The sequence below is a fragment of the Spodoptera frugiperda genome, chromosome 20, assembly GCF_023101765.2.
Source record: "Spodoptera frugiperda isolate SF20-4 chromosome 20, AGI-APGP_CSIRO_Sfru_2.0, whole genome shotgun sequence".
Lineage (NCBI taxonomy): Eukaryota > Metazoa > Arthropoda > Insecta > Lepidoptera > Noctuidae > Spodoptera > Spodoptera frugiperda.
In genome coordinates this window covers 3,546,216-3,562,880 of record NC_064231.1, presented here as the reverse complement: position 1 = coordinate 3,562,880, position 16,665 = coordinate 3,546,216, and the positions used below count along the sequence as shown (strand labels likewise).

Genomic DNA, 16,665 nt, shown 5'->3' with positions numbered 1-16,665 from the left:
AATCACTATTGAATTGATGCTCATTCCTACACTTGGTGAAATGAGACTGGCCAGCAGCGATTTTTACAAACAGCCCAAAGAAAGGGCTTAGTAAAAGTTTGTTGTACATTTAATGACATCGAAACATTACCGCGTTCGGCGCTTTGATTGGTTGGTTCATTAGAGCCGACCAATAAGGACCTTGTACCAGAGCACCGAACGCAGTAACGTTTCGATCTCGCTCAATGTAAAACAAATTTGTAATAAGTCCTCAGGCCGATATTTTCTAACTCTCTGATAACTTAAGAATGCAACAATACAATTACGCCACCACAAGTACCTGCATTATCAATGACAGATACCAGATGTAAGATTTTCGTCAGATGTTCTTATTTGGTGTAAAAATCACGTGCACGACTCTTCGCTGATAACATCGCACGTGTCATTTAGCTATTAGTTGTTATACCTACTGGTAATTTAAAGTGATATCATTTTCATTTTATAGCTTTGTCCAAAATTATATTCTTGTTCCACTAGTATTTTAGTGGTCATTATGCCAATTCTATTCAGTAACTAATAGCGATGATGGCGGGGTATGAAACTTAAAAATCTATTTAGTCCGTCAGTCAAATAATGAAAATATATTAAACACGTATTTTTTTTTATTTTGTCATTTAAGATTACAATACTGAGATAAAACGAATCAAAGTTTAAGAGTGGGAACAAATACGTCGCTTCTACATACGTAGGGAGTGAGTCTATTGCCATACTCTAGACGCAAAATTAGACTATCCATATAACTGAGACAGCAACATCCGAAAATCTCGAACTATCAAACCTCAATCGGAAATTGGATCTGATCGGATATCAACCAACGGGCACACTCATTTTGATGAGCAATGCTGTATTTTTTTTATCATTCCATTTATACTGAAGATGTATTCAAGAAGGTCTTATATGTACCTAGGTATATTAGATTTCCTGTTAGCATTTCAAAATCACAATTATTTATGTAAATTGTATTGTCTACTTACTAAGATGAATGATGTTGATAGGATAATTGCTTTCCTAGACGGCTAATTTATTTTGTATTGTATTCATATTTTCTTGTATTTAGAAACTATTTACGAAACAAGTCTTAATATGAGACTAAAAATAGAGATAGAAATGAGACAATCATTTTATATAAAAGAATCCATACTAATATAAATGGGAAAGCATTTGTTTGTTTTCATGTCATTCTTCTTTCTTTGCATCGCAACAGATCGAGTTGATGATGAGATGAGATGACACAATGTTTTGTGTGAAGTTTATGGGTGACTTGATTATATTACACTCTAAATCCATTTTCCTCAAATTATTTTAAACATTACACATTTTGCAACACTCTGTATGTTCCCACACATACAGTATGTTGTGAAAAAGCCTAACCAGATAAAACTGGTTTATAATTTTCAGTTGACAAAACATCTCATGGTTTATTTATAAACTTGCGGCATGTATTGTGGCTGAAGTAATGATTCATGTGAAAATAATTCAATGTCAATGTCTTCATGACTAGCAAGTTGTTCCATGAATACATTTACACATTTCTCTTTGATTAGAAAACAGTTACTTTTATTGCCCTGACTTTGTTTTTAAATATTTAACAGGCACTGAGGTAAATATTGTTGATTTCATTACAATATGTTTAGCTGTTCCTGAGTTATGTTCGGATAGATAGATAAACAAACTGGATTTTTATACAAAATATAATAATAGTAAGATAACTGATAAAAAAATTCTACTACGTAAATTAAAGTTAGTAAGTGGTATTTTACATAATAATTATTTTTTAGATAATGTTGCCCCACACTTGAATTCTCCTGTGTCTTTGGTGTGTTTACAAACATACAAGTACACATACATAGGACATCCAGACCAGAAACAACAATTTGTGGACACAAAGTGTTGCTTCATACAGGAATCAAACCAAATGTGCAGTCAAAAATTAAATACCAAATTTATTTTATACCAGATATTTTTTATATCCCAGTTCAAGGTTGATACCTTGAATTTAATTCTGGTAAGGAGAAAATTAAGAATACTTAAATTAATTAATCAGCTAAGTAATTGTAGCTGATATAATATAATGAATGTGAAATTGTGAATTACGTATTTAAATTATTTAAAATTCACATAACAAAACTGGCAGTATAAAATGGTTTTGTTAAATGGAGGTTAAATGTAATTTTACATTTAAATTTTAACTAGGTACATTAACAATGAATTAGGTGTCTTGTCAACAGCTTATTTGAAGTTCAATATAAGATATGAACTAAGTATTAACTTTGATTTTTAACATACTTTTGGCAAATTTAATATTGTTATATGGTCCACATATAACTATCACATATTTTATTTTAATTGAGAGATTTGTTATATGTTTAATTTATTGTATTAGATTTTATTTTGCTTTATAGAAATGTAATTTAATAAACATGTAGACAGTTTAGTGCTAACTGTAAGTCTATATTGTTGTTAAAGTATGAATAAATAAATAAATAATAAATAAATAATAATAAAATTTTATGTGAATTCTCTGAATCATGAAGTGTTTTAAATTATTTTATTATTTGTGAATTTGTGGTTTACAGGCATAAAAGTGCTAGATAGTTTATGAATATAATAAAAATATGAAAGTTTACTGAATTATGAATAACTAATATTATGAACATCATCAGCATATTTAAAATTTAAATAACTAAGTAATGTAATAAATTTGCAATAAGTTAGAACTTTTTTTACTGAAATGGCATATTAGGTAAGACTAGATAAGTACATGTTTTTTAAAAAGATACTGCTGTTTTATATTTGCTATTATGCAAAGATGATTTTATGTGAATTCTCTGAATCATGAAGTGTTTTAAATTATTTTATTATTTGTGAATTTGTGGTCTACAGACATAAGAGGGTTAGACAGTTTATGAATATAATAAAATATGAAACTTTTATACTGAATTATGAAAAACTAATATTTAAACAGTTGGGACATTATAGTTATTAAATATTTAAACTTTGTGTATGTAAATTAATAAACTGATTAGATAAAATACCCAGCATTTACTTAGTAACAACTAAATTAAATTAATTGGACTAATTTGAATGGAATTTTTGACTCAAACGAGATATTCTAGCTCATTAGAATATACATGTGGCTCATACAAGTAACTCACAGGATGCCTAATATTCTAAATATAAAAATGACTAACTACTGATATGACATAGGAAGCATGTAGCATGCAATCAGAACAACTAGAGTTCTTATAAGAGATTACATGATTTCCTGTATTATGTCAGTAATTAGCATGAGTGGGCCACTGGCACAGTGAACTTGGTACGGAAACACATCGGTACGTACCTGGGTCGGTTCTGCATGTAGTATTGACCGCCGAATATGAACGCCATATACACGCCAACGTAGTAAAACGCCACAGTCCAATTTTCCGTCATCCATTTCCGATAGTCGGTATGAATAAATTCGTTCTCGAATTCGAAAATGTAAGAGTAATTCGGCGTTATATCGTAAGCATAAGCCATCACCGGAGACTCCATTTTTCTATGAGTTCAGTCCGAATACCGGTCACGAGACACGGGCGCGCACAATACTTAAACTTTTAAAATGTTGCACTGATCATCACATGAGACTTTTAACCTAAAATTGAATAACAGGATACCGCTGTATCGTTATATCACAGATGACTAAAAATGTCAATATTTCGAAGGGGCGGTAAGGCGTGCTGCCTTTCTGATACTAATTTCGATAATGATCACGGAAAGTCCTCGGTTTTACTATTTATTCGCAGTGACGAGGCGTCGGCTCGAGCCCGAACTTATTAGACTCGTCACAGCGGCAAGAGGAAAAGATGAATGAACTCGTTTCACGCCACGCCGTGTGTCGCTGTCGCCTTCATTTTCTATTTGACAGACGAACCCGCCCGTCGCGCCATACAGTGTTGCCAAGTTCTAACTTACAAAATGTATCAATCGGTTGTATTTTCGTGTATGAAATCTATTAGAAACATGTTTTGCAATATTTAAAGCGATTTCTGGTATAATTATTTTTTTCTTTAAAGAATAAATAATCAAGTGACCAAGTAATACACATTTAAACTTAATTTCATGACTTCATTAAACAATCTTACTTTTTGTTAATTTTTAAATAAACTCATACCTTGAAATAGTTATAATGTTCAGAAAAGTAAGTCGAGCTTTACATTTTTATGTCATATAATAGTACATTATGATTGAGTTTGACCGAACATATTAATGAACATTCTAAATTCGTGTTTTATTTTTTAGAATAATAAAGTACAAGTTGTATGTTTTTGATGAATTGGTAACACTGGTTTCTGCTGCGTTCATTTCATCTAAACTTGAAAGTAAAAAATAAAGAAATTGTAGATCAATAATCTAGAAATCATGTTTTAATTTATTTTATATTGAAGTTGTATTTATAGCAAAGTTTTAATGAGTATTCATGTAACTAACTTCATTCACTGTCCACTGACATTATGAGTTGGTGACAAAACTCAATAAAATTGTACAGAATGGCAACACAAATATTTGCAAACCAGGCTTTTTCAAAGTTTTGACACAAGATAAAATATCATGAGCATGTTTTTTATTGACTAAAGACTTCATATTTTATTATTGTTTTAACTTGGATAATCAATTTACTAACACTAACTATAACAAGCCCAATAACTTAATCCTTCTATTATATTTTTATATTAATAATCCCGGAATCGCATTGACGTAGGTAAGTACAGGTATGTTTTTTAGCTAATCTAAATAGGTATAATAAAAGTCAGTTTGTATTGTGTAGTGTATTTATTAGTTTTTAGACAATGTCGTTTGCGATAAACAATATTAATTAAAGTATTAAAGTATGTACACAATAACTTCACTAGAGAATTGATCGACAGACACTTACGTTTGTTTTTTTGTATTGTAATATTTGCTATTTGAAATAAATAATATAATTTTGACTTTAAATAAACTAATATTATTTTTGAAGTTATTAATAATTATGTACCTCTTTAAATATATTTAAATATCATTAGTTTTTGAATAATTGAGAAAAATCTCTTGAGGCATTTGCATATAAAATATTGCATTTATAATACTTAAAATTAAAAACAGTGATAATTAAGTAAATTAATTGAGATTTAAATGGACATTTTAGGTACCAAAATTGAAAATATAAGTACTACAAACTTAAGTGCTAATAGGTGGGTACTAATTTATGCAATGCAAATAGTGTTTTTATGGAAATACAGATTATACAGGTGTATTATATCTAAGTAGATTCCTATATTTCCCGGTAAGAACTCTAAACTATAGCCAAATTCTTTTTTCATGGCGGAGGTCAGCAGTGCCGGCCTAAGGGCCACTGATAGGTACCCTGGGCGAAAATATTTAGTTATGATTATTTTAAACGTAAAGCAAACTCATACTAAGCGTACTAACCACCATTCGTGTCTGACCAATTTAAGAAGTGCATTGAGGAAATTTAAACAATTGAAATATATTGTTGATGACTAAATCTGCAAAAACGAACATGCTATATAATCTACGGTACAATTCTTTGAAAATGGGCAGTTTCACATTTGTCGTCATTTCTTTTGTATCCCCTTGTGTGTTGTTGAAGAAGGTATACATGTAAAAAGCAGGTTCCTCTCCAATATTCAGGACTTTGTGGAATGTTCCTGGTATGATCTTGATGCTATCTCCTCTAGTTAGTTTGAAGGACTGTCCTATGCGCTGATTGGTCACTTCAGGCTCGAAGACGACGTCACCTTCTAGGACAGTTAGAGTGACGTTTTGCAATTCTTCTGGAATGTACTTCTCTTGATCGTAGCCTGAGAAAATAAAAAATAATATAGTAAAAACTATCGTGAGACATACTAAATTAATTAAAAATCACGGCTTACTCACGTACTTTAAAGGAGAAAAGCTCAACTAATTTCGAGTCACAAAGGGATACCTCATCATGAGTGGCGTGCGCAGACGCGGCGACGTCGCGCAGCCTACTCGGAGTAGGTTGCATGTAACTCGAAATTAGTAGAGCTTTTCTCTATTAATGTACGTGAGTAAACCGTTATTTTTAGTTAAATATAGTAAACATTGACGAGGAGATCTTTGTTTACGATAGTAAGTACTTATGTAGTCTCTTATATAAATATATAGGTATTTTGAGCTCTTTTCGTATTAGGTAGGTAATCAAAAATCAGATTTTAAAGTTTAAGATCAAAAGAAGTTAATATCTCTAGCACAATTTACCTACAAAGAATGATGTCCTAAAAATACAAATATAATATTTTACTTTTTGCTTTGTTAAATAACTTTTTTAGAAAAAGTACGGTATATGAAACTTACGTCAAATAGGATAATACATTGACCAACATTGACCGACCTTGTGTCACGTGTAGACAGCAGGTATGTATGCAAATTACATGTAATTTGCCAATTTTATTACATATGTCATATTATAATAGAGTCACCTTGGAAAGTCATGTTTAGTAAAATAAGTATTTATATTTTTAGTGACTAATCCTAACTGAGGTCTAACACTACAGTACTTCCGTGTTCTCAGAGGTAAAGAGGACCGAAGGGAGTGTCTTCAGACACTAATAAATCTATCTTCGAAAATAATGCAATCTTCGCATTGAATGTATGGGCACGTCAAGTTATCCTAGTCAACTTCGATAGATTTTCAACTTTATTGCTAAGGTAGAAAGTCCATTTAGGAGCTCGATTTAAAAAAGTACACACACAACGTCACGCCTCTTATGCCCGAAATACGTAATGCCGCTATACAATGTACAACTACTTTTCACCATTTGTATTATATGTCCCATGTAATAGGGGGTGAGACTATTGCCATATACTGGGCACAATTCCAGACTCCGTGCATAGTATAGCATAGCCCATTAAACTTTGCCCGACCCGTGACTTAAATTAAACCCTAAAACTTAAATTAAACTTAAATTACGTGAATTGAACCCGAAACTCCTTGTCTAGCAGCCGCACTTGCGACAACTCGACCAATGAGACAGTCGTTAGTAGTACCCGTAGTTACTAATACCAACCTGGAAAATCAGCAAAGAAAACGACATCACTGTGCTCACTCCAAGAATGTACATCGTTCCTGATGTCGTCCATGTCCTTCCTCCAATGTACCGCCTCATCTAACAGAGGCATCAAGTACGGAACCTTGCAAAATGGGGACCATGACGTCTTCAACAAATCCATCTTCGGATCAAACATCCTTTGGACAAACCTGCCGTTCATTGAACACCAGATATCAACGTAGATAGAAATGTTTCTAGACAAAACCTTCGATGGATGACGCCAATTTACTTTCCTCACTTTGTCCAAATTATTCTTTAGACAACGCGCGTATTGGTAGACCATGTCTCCGTGTCTGGACCATCTGTCGTTGAGCGTGTACATTTGAGGGTCGATGTACATCATTTCTTTGCTATCGTTGTCCACAACTTTGACGATGACTGTGCTGACATCCCACGTGTGGACCATCATGTCCCAGGAGTAGCCGTACAGACCGTTCGTCCAGTTGTTGTAGCCCTGGAACGAAGTGTTATTAAGTTCATCTATATACCTATAAGCAGCTAGGCTTTTCTGTAATTCGAAGTGAACTCTACCGCCATATCATTGGTTCTTATAATAATCTTAACTAATTACCGGCGAGAAGACGATTAATCCCACTTCGAATGTTTCAAATTGACCATATCAGAATAGCCTAGGTGGTCATCTAAAATGTTTAGTTCATTAAACCCTTTTAAAAACAATAAAGTGAATGAAAAATAATTAATTTGAATTTGGTAATACTAATTGACATGTTAATTTGCGATCACTTCGCTTAAAAAGAATGTTAATAATCACGCGAATTGCGATTCTAGGTCAAACTTAAAAAGGCTGTTTAATTTTTCAAGAGAGCATCGTGCTACCGCCCACGCTCGCCCGTCGACGCCCACATTGCAGCAGCTCGCTGATGACTCTCCAAGCTTAAGAAAACTTTGTGAGAATTTAATTTAAAATTCATGCCTCGACGTTTCCATTAGTGGAAGTATTCAATGAGCAAGTTCTAGAAAGAAATGTGAGCTTAAATCAGTTAAAGATTCTGTGGGTAGTTGAAACTGCGCTTTTCGTTTTAATCTTTCCTTATTATATCTCTAGCTTGAAGCTGGAAATGATGAGCCGAATCTAGATGCCAATCCAGTACCTACTAATATTCTATTGATAGATGAACACACCCTTATCCCATATATCCCATATATTAGACATCATAAATGAATAAACTTTTAATCAATATACACCCAAATGACGTAACGGATTACAGTCAACGCATGTACCTACGTTATGCAACTGCTAAATATACCAAAAAGCAAATAAATTATAATTATAGTGTAAGAGTATTGTTATTCAATTTAATAATATAATAAGTACTATTGTTATTTAATTTACCTTTGTTATAAAGTGTGAATAAGGTAGAAAGGCTTGAATGAAAACGTATGTCATAATCAAATACAGTGTTACTTTCCTTCTTTTGTTAACTTTGTGCAAATCATTGTCTGTAGTTGCTTCATTTGATGATGTTTCTTCTTTATCAACAACTTTTCTCTTGTCTTTTTCAATATCATCTTCATCGTCGATTTTAGCTAATTCCTTACAAATATCAGGTTTGGTTTCAACTTTACTTGTTTCTTCTATACCATTCCCATTAATTTTATTTATAACTGTTTCATCATCTTCTTTGATCACCATGTTTTTGTTATCAGAATTGAACTGATCCATTGAATCTTTTGTCAGACATTCACAATTTGATTCCTTCCGAAACTCTTTAATTTTTGAGCAGATGTTTTGCTTTGCCCTTCGGTAGATACAATTTGAATACGATGCTAGTGTTTTGGGCCAGTCGAATGGGTAAAATAATGGCATCGTTGCTAGACACACCCATGGAAACATACCTGAAAGAGAAAGAATATAAATGCTAGGCTTTTAAATTTGTTTTAGACTTTTGACTTATTAATAAACTAGCTATCCCGTCTCGTCTCAACAAACTTTGTATTACCTCCTTGTCATAATATATGGCCATTTTTAATTATTTCTAATCTAACTAATATTATAGGTGCGAATGAACTTTGGAACAGGGGTAGATTTTGGTCTGGAATAATATGTAGAATACTTTTTATCCTACGGGCACGCAGGCGAAGCCGCTGGCGGAAGTTTATTTTATTTGATTGTTTGATTATTTTGAGCTGCCAACAAAGTTCATCTGCGAAAGATCTTACCAATACGGAACAGCCTGCTATTCATCAGGTGGAACAGAGCACAGAAGACCATAGCCACGTGTCTGGTACTGGAGTACATCATCCAGATGGCCACCGTCAGGTCGAACATGAAGACAAACCAGTGCACCACCAGGTAATCCGTCTGAGGGACTGTCAGGAAGTATCTGCAAATAAAAGAGAACTTTATTAATTGGAACTAGGGAGGAAATTAGAAGGCTCCGGTTAAAAAGTAGAAGAAGGATTTTTCCGAATCTAAAGAAGCTAGGTTATTCTGTAATGGTCAATTAGAGGTTTAGAGGCATTGGAAGTGAGCTCGAAGCTAGCTTAATGTAGGTAAATGACAACAGTTAACCAACTCGACCTTGCTTGTTGAAATAATTAAATTATTTTTATAAAAATAAAACTAAAACTGTTTTCGTTAGATACTGTTTTTCAAATTCCTTCAGCAAAAATACTTCATTCATTTGCAAACAATTGAATAGACATTAGGTGCATTGATTGTTTGTAAATTAAATAAAATATTGACCTAAATGTCAAATGATCTCCAATTAATAGATAACTTGAATATCCATATTTCAGTAAGTTCACGCGAAAAATACCCGTTAATTGAGGTTTTTCATATATGGCTTCGCTTTTTTCAAGATAAGAAGAGAAAAATTTAACATATCCATCTGTTTTACTTACCTACTTACCAACTATTTTGAAATTTACATTTCTACAAGAGTTACGAATAGAGTTTCTTTCACGTTCTTCTCCATTTGAAGTTACAATTTGGAACAAGCCCCTAGCTTCACTGATGGATAGACTGACAGATTATTTATTTGTTTACGTTTAAAAAGTACCTGATAATGGAATTTCATTTTATTTGATTCGAATAAATGCTTTTGACTTTGATTTGATTAAATGTGGCCTCCGGTTGTGACACGTACTTCGGGGCTTAAAGATAATTCTAAACTTTTCGGCTTTAAATTGCAGGTTCTGCTGCTTAATTTTATTTTATTAAGGCATATCAGCAACATAAATACTACCATTCAAAGTAAGAAATGACAGAGCTACATACTCCCTACTTACTTGAAAGGATCAAACACCCAATGCTCGCTGAGGTTCTGCACGGAGTAACCAGTGAGCCACTCCGCCGTACCCTTCTTCATGCCAGCCATGAAGTACAGGATGAAGAACTGGTACTTCAGTAGGAAATAGTTCCAGTATGGCACTGTTGACTTTTTTGTTGTAGGGTTTAGATAAGTGTCTAGGGACCTGTGAATAATAAATACCTAGGAGGTATAATAGAGACAATAGAGTAGATGCAGAAGATTTATGTTGAAAAAGAGGTTTTGCTATAATCCCCACGTATGATCTGAGGATCGCATTTGGGTCATCAAAACTGTTAAGTGTAGCTGATGCCTTTCTGGGTTCAGAGTACTCATTTTAAACTTAATAATTAGGCAAAACTGGTAAAAATCGTATAAAATATCAGTAGTTCATTGCAATCAGAGTGGTCATGAAGATAGAAACATTGCATACCAATAGCAATTAGCTTCCGTACAGCTGAGCAGCATGGCGACCAGCCCGAACAGATAGCTGTGGTTGTTCCAGAAGCTCTTCTCAATGAGGAACAGGTACCAGTAGCACGCGGTGAACACGGGCGCCGCTATACGGAACCTGTAGCCTAGCATGATGCAGAGCGCTCCTGGGAAAGAGGAGATTATGCTAATGCGAGTAGGACATTATCACTCATAGCCCGCGATAGTTAACTAATTATGAGACTATGGGCCTATGATAAATGATATTTATTTTTGTAAATTGGGTACAAGATAGAACCTTATAAGTTTTTTAAACTGACATGGTCACTAACACTAGACTTGGAACTTAACATGGTAAATATCCCGTTTTAAGTTCCAAGTCTAAGATAGAACTTTTACACGTATCTCTAAAATAACTAGATAAGGCCTGTATGGGACTATTAATAATTAGCTTCTATAGGAGCAAACAGATTGACTAGAAGACTCACCGAAAGACTGACATTTTAATACCTAATTAGTTTGACGTTCAAAAGTGCCTTCTTGATGTAATGGAAAAAAATTAATGATCTTGTCTGAGTCTGAGTCTATCGTGTTTATTTATAGTAGTTTTTATTTCTTGCATATTAACGCTAAACATTATTATATATAAATTTAAATTGTAATCGATAACTTTTTAGCACTCTATGTCACTTTGTTAACACTTCAATTTAAGTTTAATGAGATTTGAATAGCACTGCAGAGTGCTTAATGTATTTGCTCTTGGTACCTCTTCAGCTTCTTGTTATTAAATATACTTTTATTTTTCAATTCGGATTAATCTAGTGATTGACGTCAAATCACCTATTATTCCTGACTTAATCAATATTGATTCAAATTGAGTATTATTCGATATGGAAAGGGATATGTATAATACTAAGGGTAGGGAAGGTTCTTTGAACGTATATAAGTTGTGTTACTTGTAGTACATTTTCCAAATGCATTTGTTGTTAATTTTAAAGGGGTTCCCTCTATCTGGCAGAATTTTAATGCTCCGAAACTTGTTTGGCATAACACACTTGGCAGAATCTTCTTTAAACGAATATATATATGGCATAAAAATCATTTAATATAATTATTGTTTTGTCGAATGTTTATATGTCCGAATTTTCAAAGGCATACTTTTAAGATGGTAGAATTTTATTTGGCATAATTACGTTTGGCAAAGCTTAATTTTGCATAATTTTGTTTCACATAACGTTTATTTAGAGCTACGATTGTTTGGCATAATTTAGCTTGGCATATTAAGAAGATGGTAGAATAAAAGTTAGTGAAGTGACAGAACCGAATCGCTGCAAAACCGACTGCACGTAGTCTTGTCTGCCCTACCCCTAGAGTGCAATTTAAAATCGCGTAGGCGCGGAGGGGCGAGGCGGCCCGCGGGCTGAGGAGCAGGCGGCTTTGAGCGAGCCGCCGCAGCTAAGGCTGGCCGGCGAAGCCGGCCAACAAGCCGAAGTTGCGGTGGTGAGCGAAAGCCGTCTGCGACGATTAGCACGCGTGGGGCCGCCGGAGCCCCGCAGCGCCGGAGCCGTGACAGAAACCATGCTTGCTTGCATGCTGCATGCTTGCTTGCATGCTGCATGCTTGCTTGCATGCTGCATGCTTGCTTGCATGCTGGTTGCTTGCTTGCTTGCATGCTGCTTGCTTGCTTGCTTGCTTGCATGCTGCTTGCTTGCTTGTTTGCATGTTTGCTTGCATGCTGCATGCTTGCATGTTGCTTGCTTGCTTGCTAGCATGCTTGTTGCTTGCTTGCTTGCTAGAATGCTTGTTTGCTTGCTAGCATGCTTGTTTGCTTGCTGCATGCTTGCTTGTATGCTGCATGCTTGCTTGCATGCTGCATGCTTGCTTGCATGCCGCATGCTTGCGTGATAGATGAGTTTTTCAATTATTATGGTTATGAAATTTATGCCAAAAGACGATTCTGACAGTGAACATTCTGCAATATGATGGTTCTACCTTTCAATTATTATGCGTATCAATTTATGCCTAAAGATGATTCTGAATTACAAAATTATGCGTTTTTAATGTATTACAAATGATGGTATACCAAATGATTTTCTGCGAAATGAAGTTTCTGCCATGCGTTGTTATGCAAAATAAAATTATGACCAAAAAAATTCTACTAATAAAGGTAGACCCATTTTAAAGATCTATCTGTATATAAATAATCGTATATAATCACTCTTTTACTGTTTTAAATTTTAATGAACTTGTTAATTAAGTTCTTCCTCTATTGTAGTGTGATGCATAGAGGAATTATTTTAACAACAAAATTTTGAATCTCAACATCTAAAACGTGACTATGGTTGACTGTCAAGAAGGCATCAAATCCGCCATTCACTGTAATTTTTGTGATGAAGATTAAATAAATAAATAAAACGATCTTACCAATCCACAGCGTAGCATAAACGAGTGCCATGTAAGGCATGCCGACTGATGTAACAAACGGCAGGAGTGGAAAGTGGCAGGTGTTGGGATCGCCCCAGCGCTTCACCATCGTGGCACCGCCGCGCTCATCCGGGATGTCGAATAGCATTGCTAGACCTGGATTAGGCAGAATGAGAAAATTTAAAGACCTACATACATGCGTAAATATTAACCCTCTGTAGTTTGCTAGATGTTCAGTAAATAGGTATACAAATTTGCATTTACACCCAGACGTGGAGACTACGAATTTGTGGAAGACCCAAAGAGTTATTCCGTGCAGAAATCGAACACGCAACATGTTGCTAGCTGTGCAGATATAACCGGAGCTGCGGACAACCTGGTGGGTTTACCGGGGCTCCGGCTCAAAGCAAGAGAAGGAACGGGGTGGTTATTAGTCAGTAAGAGCCTGACACTCCCTCTCGCCTCACCCAAGGAGGGATGAAACATTGAATGATATTCCTACCTTAAAAAAAGCTGTGCATATAATAAGAGACACATTACACTTACCAAACAAAATCCTGGTGACAGCCAAACTGGAAGAGTCCTTGGGAGCATACATATAGTCTAGCACCTTGTCGAATGTGACCTCTTTTATTTTGAACCCAAACTGCTGGACAAACTTATCGTCCATCTTCTGATATAGCACTGATAGTTTCTCTTTAGCTTTCATATTTAATTGTGCTGTAACGTTAAAATTAATTTGTACTATACTTAATTATGATTTAAAATAGGATAAAATTATTAGATAAGTCTTCTTTTGACTTACTAAACTACTTGATACATAAACAAATGTATCTGTGACTTTATGGCAGATTACTCAGGGATCAATTGTTTCTGAACTCAGAATCTCAGTATTCAAGCAGGCATTCTTAAGGTGACTAGTACATTTAATTTCTGGTTTACCTATGCAAGACTTCATAAAACGAAAATAGGTACTTTCAGTTATTTTCAACATGCGTGAGACCCGTGGCTACTGATTCTAATTTATTTGAATGAATATCGGTAAAAATGCTATTAGCATTTTTGTAATGAAATTAGTTCACCAATTCAATATAACCGGACACTACATTTACATTATTTATTCTATGATTTGTACCTATAATAAATGTGGAGACTGTACGTACAGTCCATTCACCTACCTAATAAAGTAGGTAACTAACTATTTAGGCATTCACTTTTTTATGTATTAGCTGCTAATAGGCAAGTTTCCTACTAGCCAAATTCAATACATTTTTCGAAACGTCAAAACGATATTTGCTTGAATGAAATAGAGCGTTACGACGTCCTCAGATCATTTTTACGTCAAATAGCCGATTTACTTCTAGAAAATGAAGTAGATCATCAAGAAAAAAAGTGTGATTATTTTTTAATAGGTATATTGTATTCCGAAGTCGAAATAATTTATTTATGTCTGAGGAAACTACCCAATTGTTTTACTCGATAAAAAACCTGGAAAATATTGACATGCATTGTTTTTAGCGGTTGGCTATGAAAATGACGCATTAATGGCGTATAGCTTGTTTTGTTTAAGTTAGCACCTAAATGCTAAATTGTTGAATTTGTTTTATCATTTATCGATGTTTTGAGTACCTAGCTACATTGTTTCCGTGTTAGAGTTTACACTGCGTCATAATATTGGTAGTTATAATACTTAATACATACAATGTGACTAAAATAATGTACTTAGGTACATATATAGTTTTATTTTAAGCGTGGATTATTGACCCTTGAAGACAAGCGTGTGACCGGAACGTGTCTATTAAAATCACGATGCTAGACATTTCTGAATGAAAATTAACTTATAAATAGGTCTCATTAAATTTTCTTTATATAAGTTTACTGTTATGTACTTGGAGTAATTTTAAAGTACGATGACCTATTGTCGGGTATTTAAAATGTTGAGTATTATTTATTTATACTTCGTGTACATAAATGTGTACAAGGTGGGCTTAATGCCACAGGCATTATTAGTGAGTTTTATAAGAAGAAAAGGGATTTTAAACAGACCTGTTCTGTAAAAGAGATAGGATATAGTAGTGAGACATACCTATACTAAATTAACCGTGTTCAAGTGTGGGAGAGCCATGCTTCGAATGGGCCGGTTCGACCGGAGGAGTGATACCACGGCCTCACAGAAAACCGACGTGAAACAACGGTTGCGTTGTGTATCGTTGTGTGAGTGAGGTTACCGGAGACCCAATTCCCCCCTTCCCAATCTTCTCAATTTCCGATTTCCGAACAACAACCCTTAAAATCCAAAAAGCCGGCAACGCACTTGTAATGTCTCTGGTGTTTCAAGTGTCCATGGGCGGCGGCGATTGCTTGCCATCAGGTGATACGTCTACTCGTTTACCGGCGTGATCCATAAAAAAAAAACAAAAATAACGGTTAAGGTACTCACGTAAATATTCTGAGAAAAGCTACGAATTTCGAGTCACAAAGGGACTCTTGAGCAGCGTATGTGGACGAGGCAATGGAGGCAATGTCGTTTAGGTACGTGCGTAAACCGTTATTTTTAATTAATAAATAAGGGTGTTAACTTACCACAATTAAAACAACTGCTACCGGGAACCACGGGGAGAAAGTTTTCTCAACGAAATCAAGAGCTCAACTGAAGTCACTTTCCTCGATCATAAAATGTTAACACTTTTGAATAATATTCCCAATACATGCTCTATTTATCTAACGCGAATTATGTCAAATTAATTATGGAATTTGAGGAGTTCAACGATGTGTGCACATGTGTTGGTGCTTCGATTATGTTAATTGTATCAAAATGAGACGCGGTAGGAAAACAGAAGGTGGGTGGGATGTAACCTATGTTTCGTATATTCATTTAATTTAATTAACTATAGTCGGATAGCAATATATTTTGTCTTGATTGTTGCCAAATCTACGCACGATGCACGATTTAAATAAATAGGTACCTACACGACACGTCCACCTACTAAATTAACTAAAAATATTCCTAGTTACTACACTAAAAAGAGTGACTCTCTGTGACTCGAAACTTGTAGAGCTTTTCTCCATTAATGTACGTGAGTAAATCGTGATTTTTAGTTAATTTAGTATGTCTCACGACAGTTATTATAAAAAAGACACATCCACTACCTAAGATCTTAGTATCATATAAAATTCTGGAGCTGTGAACGAGCTAAAAGATTACGGGTTGCCGTGTCTCCGGTTCACAGCAGGAGTAAGAACGAAAACGAACAGTAGGTAAGGGTCATCTAAAATTAGGTAGGCTAATAACTATAGTAGACGTAATCCTGCAGGCAGAAAGCGGCCTGCATCCAGTGGTTTTGACGCTTCGGGCGACCTATAACTTGGCTGTTAGCGGCAAC

At 34.6% G+C, this 16,665-nt stretch overlaps 2 protein-coding genes across 2 annotated transcripts in view; both read right to left on the bottom strand.

Moving 5' to 3' along the window:
* Positions 1-3,943, bottom strand: part of LOC118280618 (elongation of very long chain fatty acids protein 6) — a 54,329-nt gene extending 50,386 nt beyond the window's left edge. The window contains exon 1 of the mRNA XM_035600833.2: positions 3,380-3,943. Within this exon, the coding sequence (XP_035456726.1) occupies positions 3,380-3,573 (194 nt within the window). The 5' untranslated portion in view covers positions 3,574-3,943. The remainder of the gene's footprint in view (positions 1-3,379) is intronic.
* A 912-nt stretch (positions 3,944-4,855) lies between these two features.
* On the bottom strand, positions 4,856-16,062 carry LOC118261838 (vitamin K-dependent gamma-carboxylase). The gene is made up of 9 exons (XM_035572830.2): positions 15,866-16,062; positions 13,829-14,002; positions 13,283-13,438; positions 10,860-11,025; positions 10,407-10,592; positions 9,336-9,499; positions 8,509-9,011; positions 7,113-7,608; positions 4,856-5,882 (listed from the first exon to the last, which is right to left on the bottom strand). Exons 2-9 carry the CDS (start codon positions 13,989-13,991, stop codon positions 5,512-5,514), a joined length of 2,205 nt encoding a protein of 734 aa, XP_035428723.2. The 5' UTR covers positions 13,992-14,002; positions 15,866-16,062; the 3' UTR covers positions 4,856-5,511.
* Between the last annotated feature and the right edge of the window lie 603 nt (positions 16,063-16,665).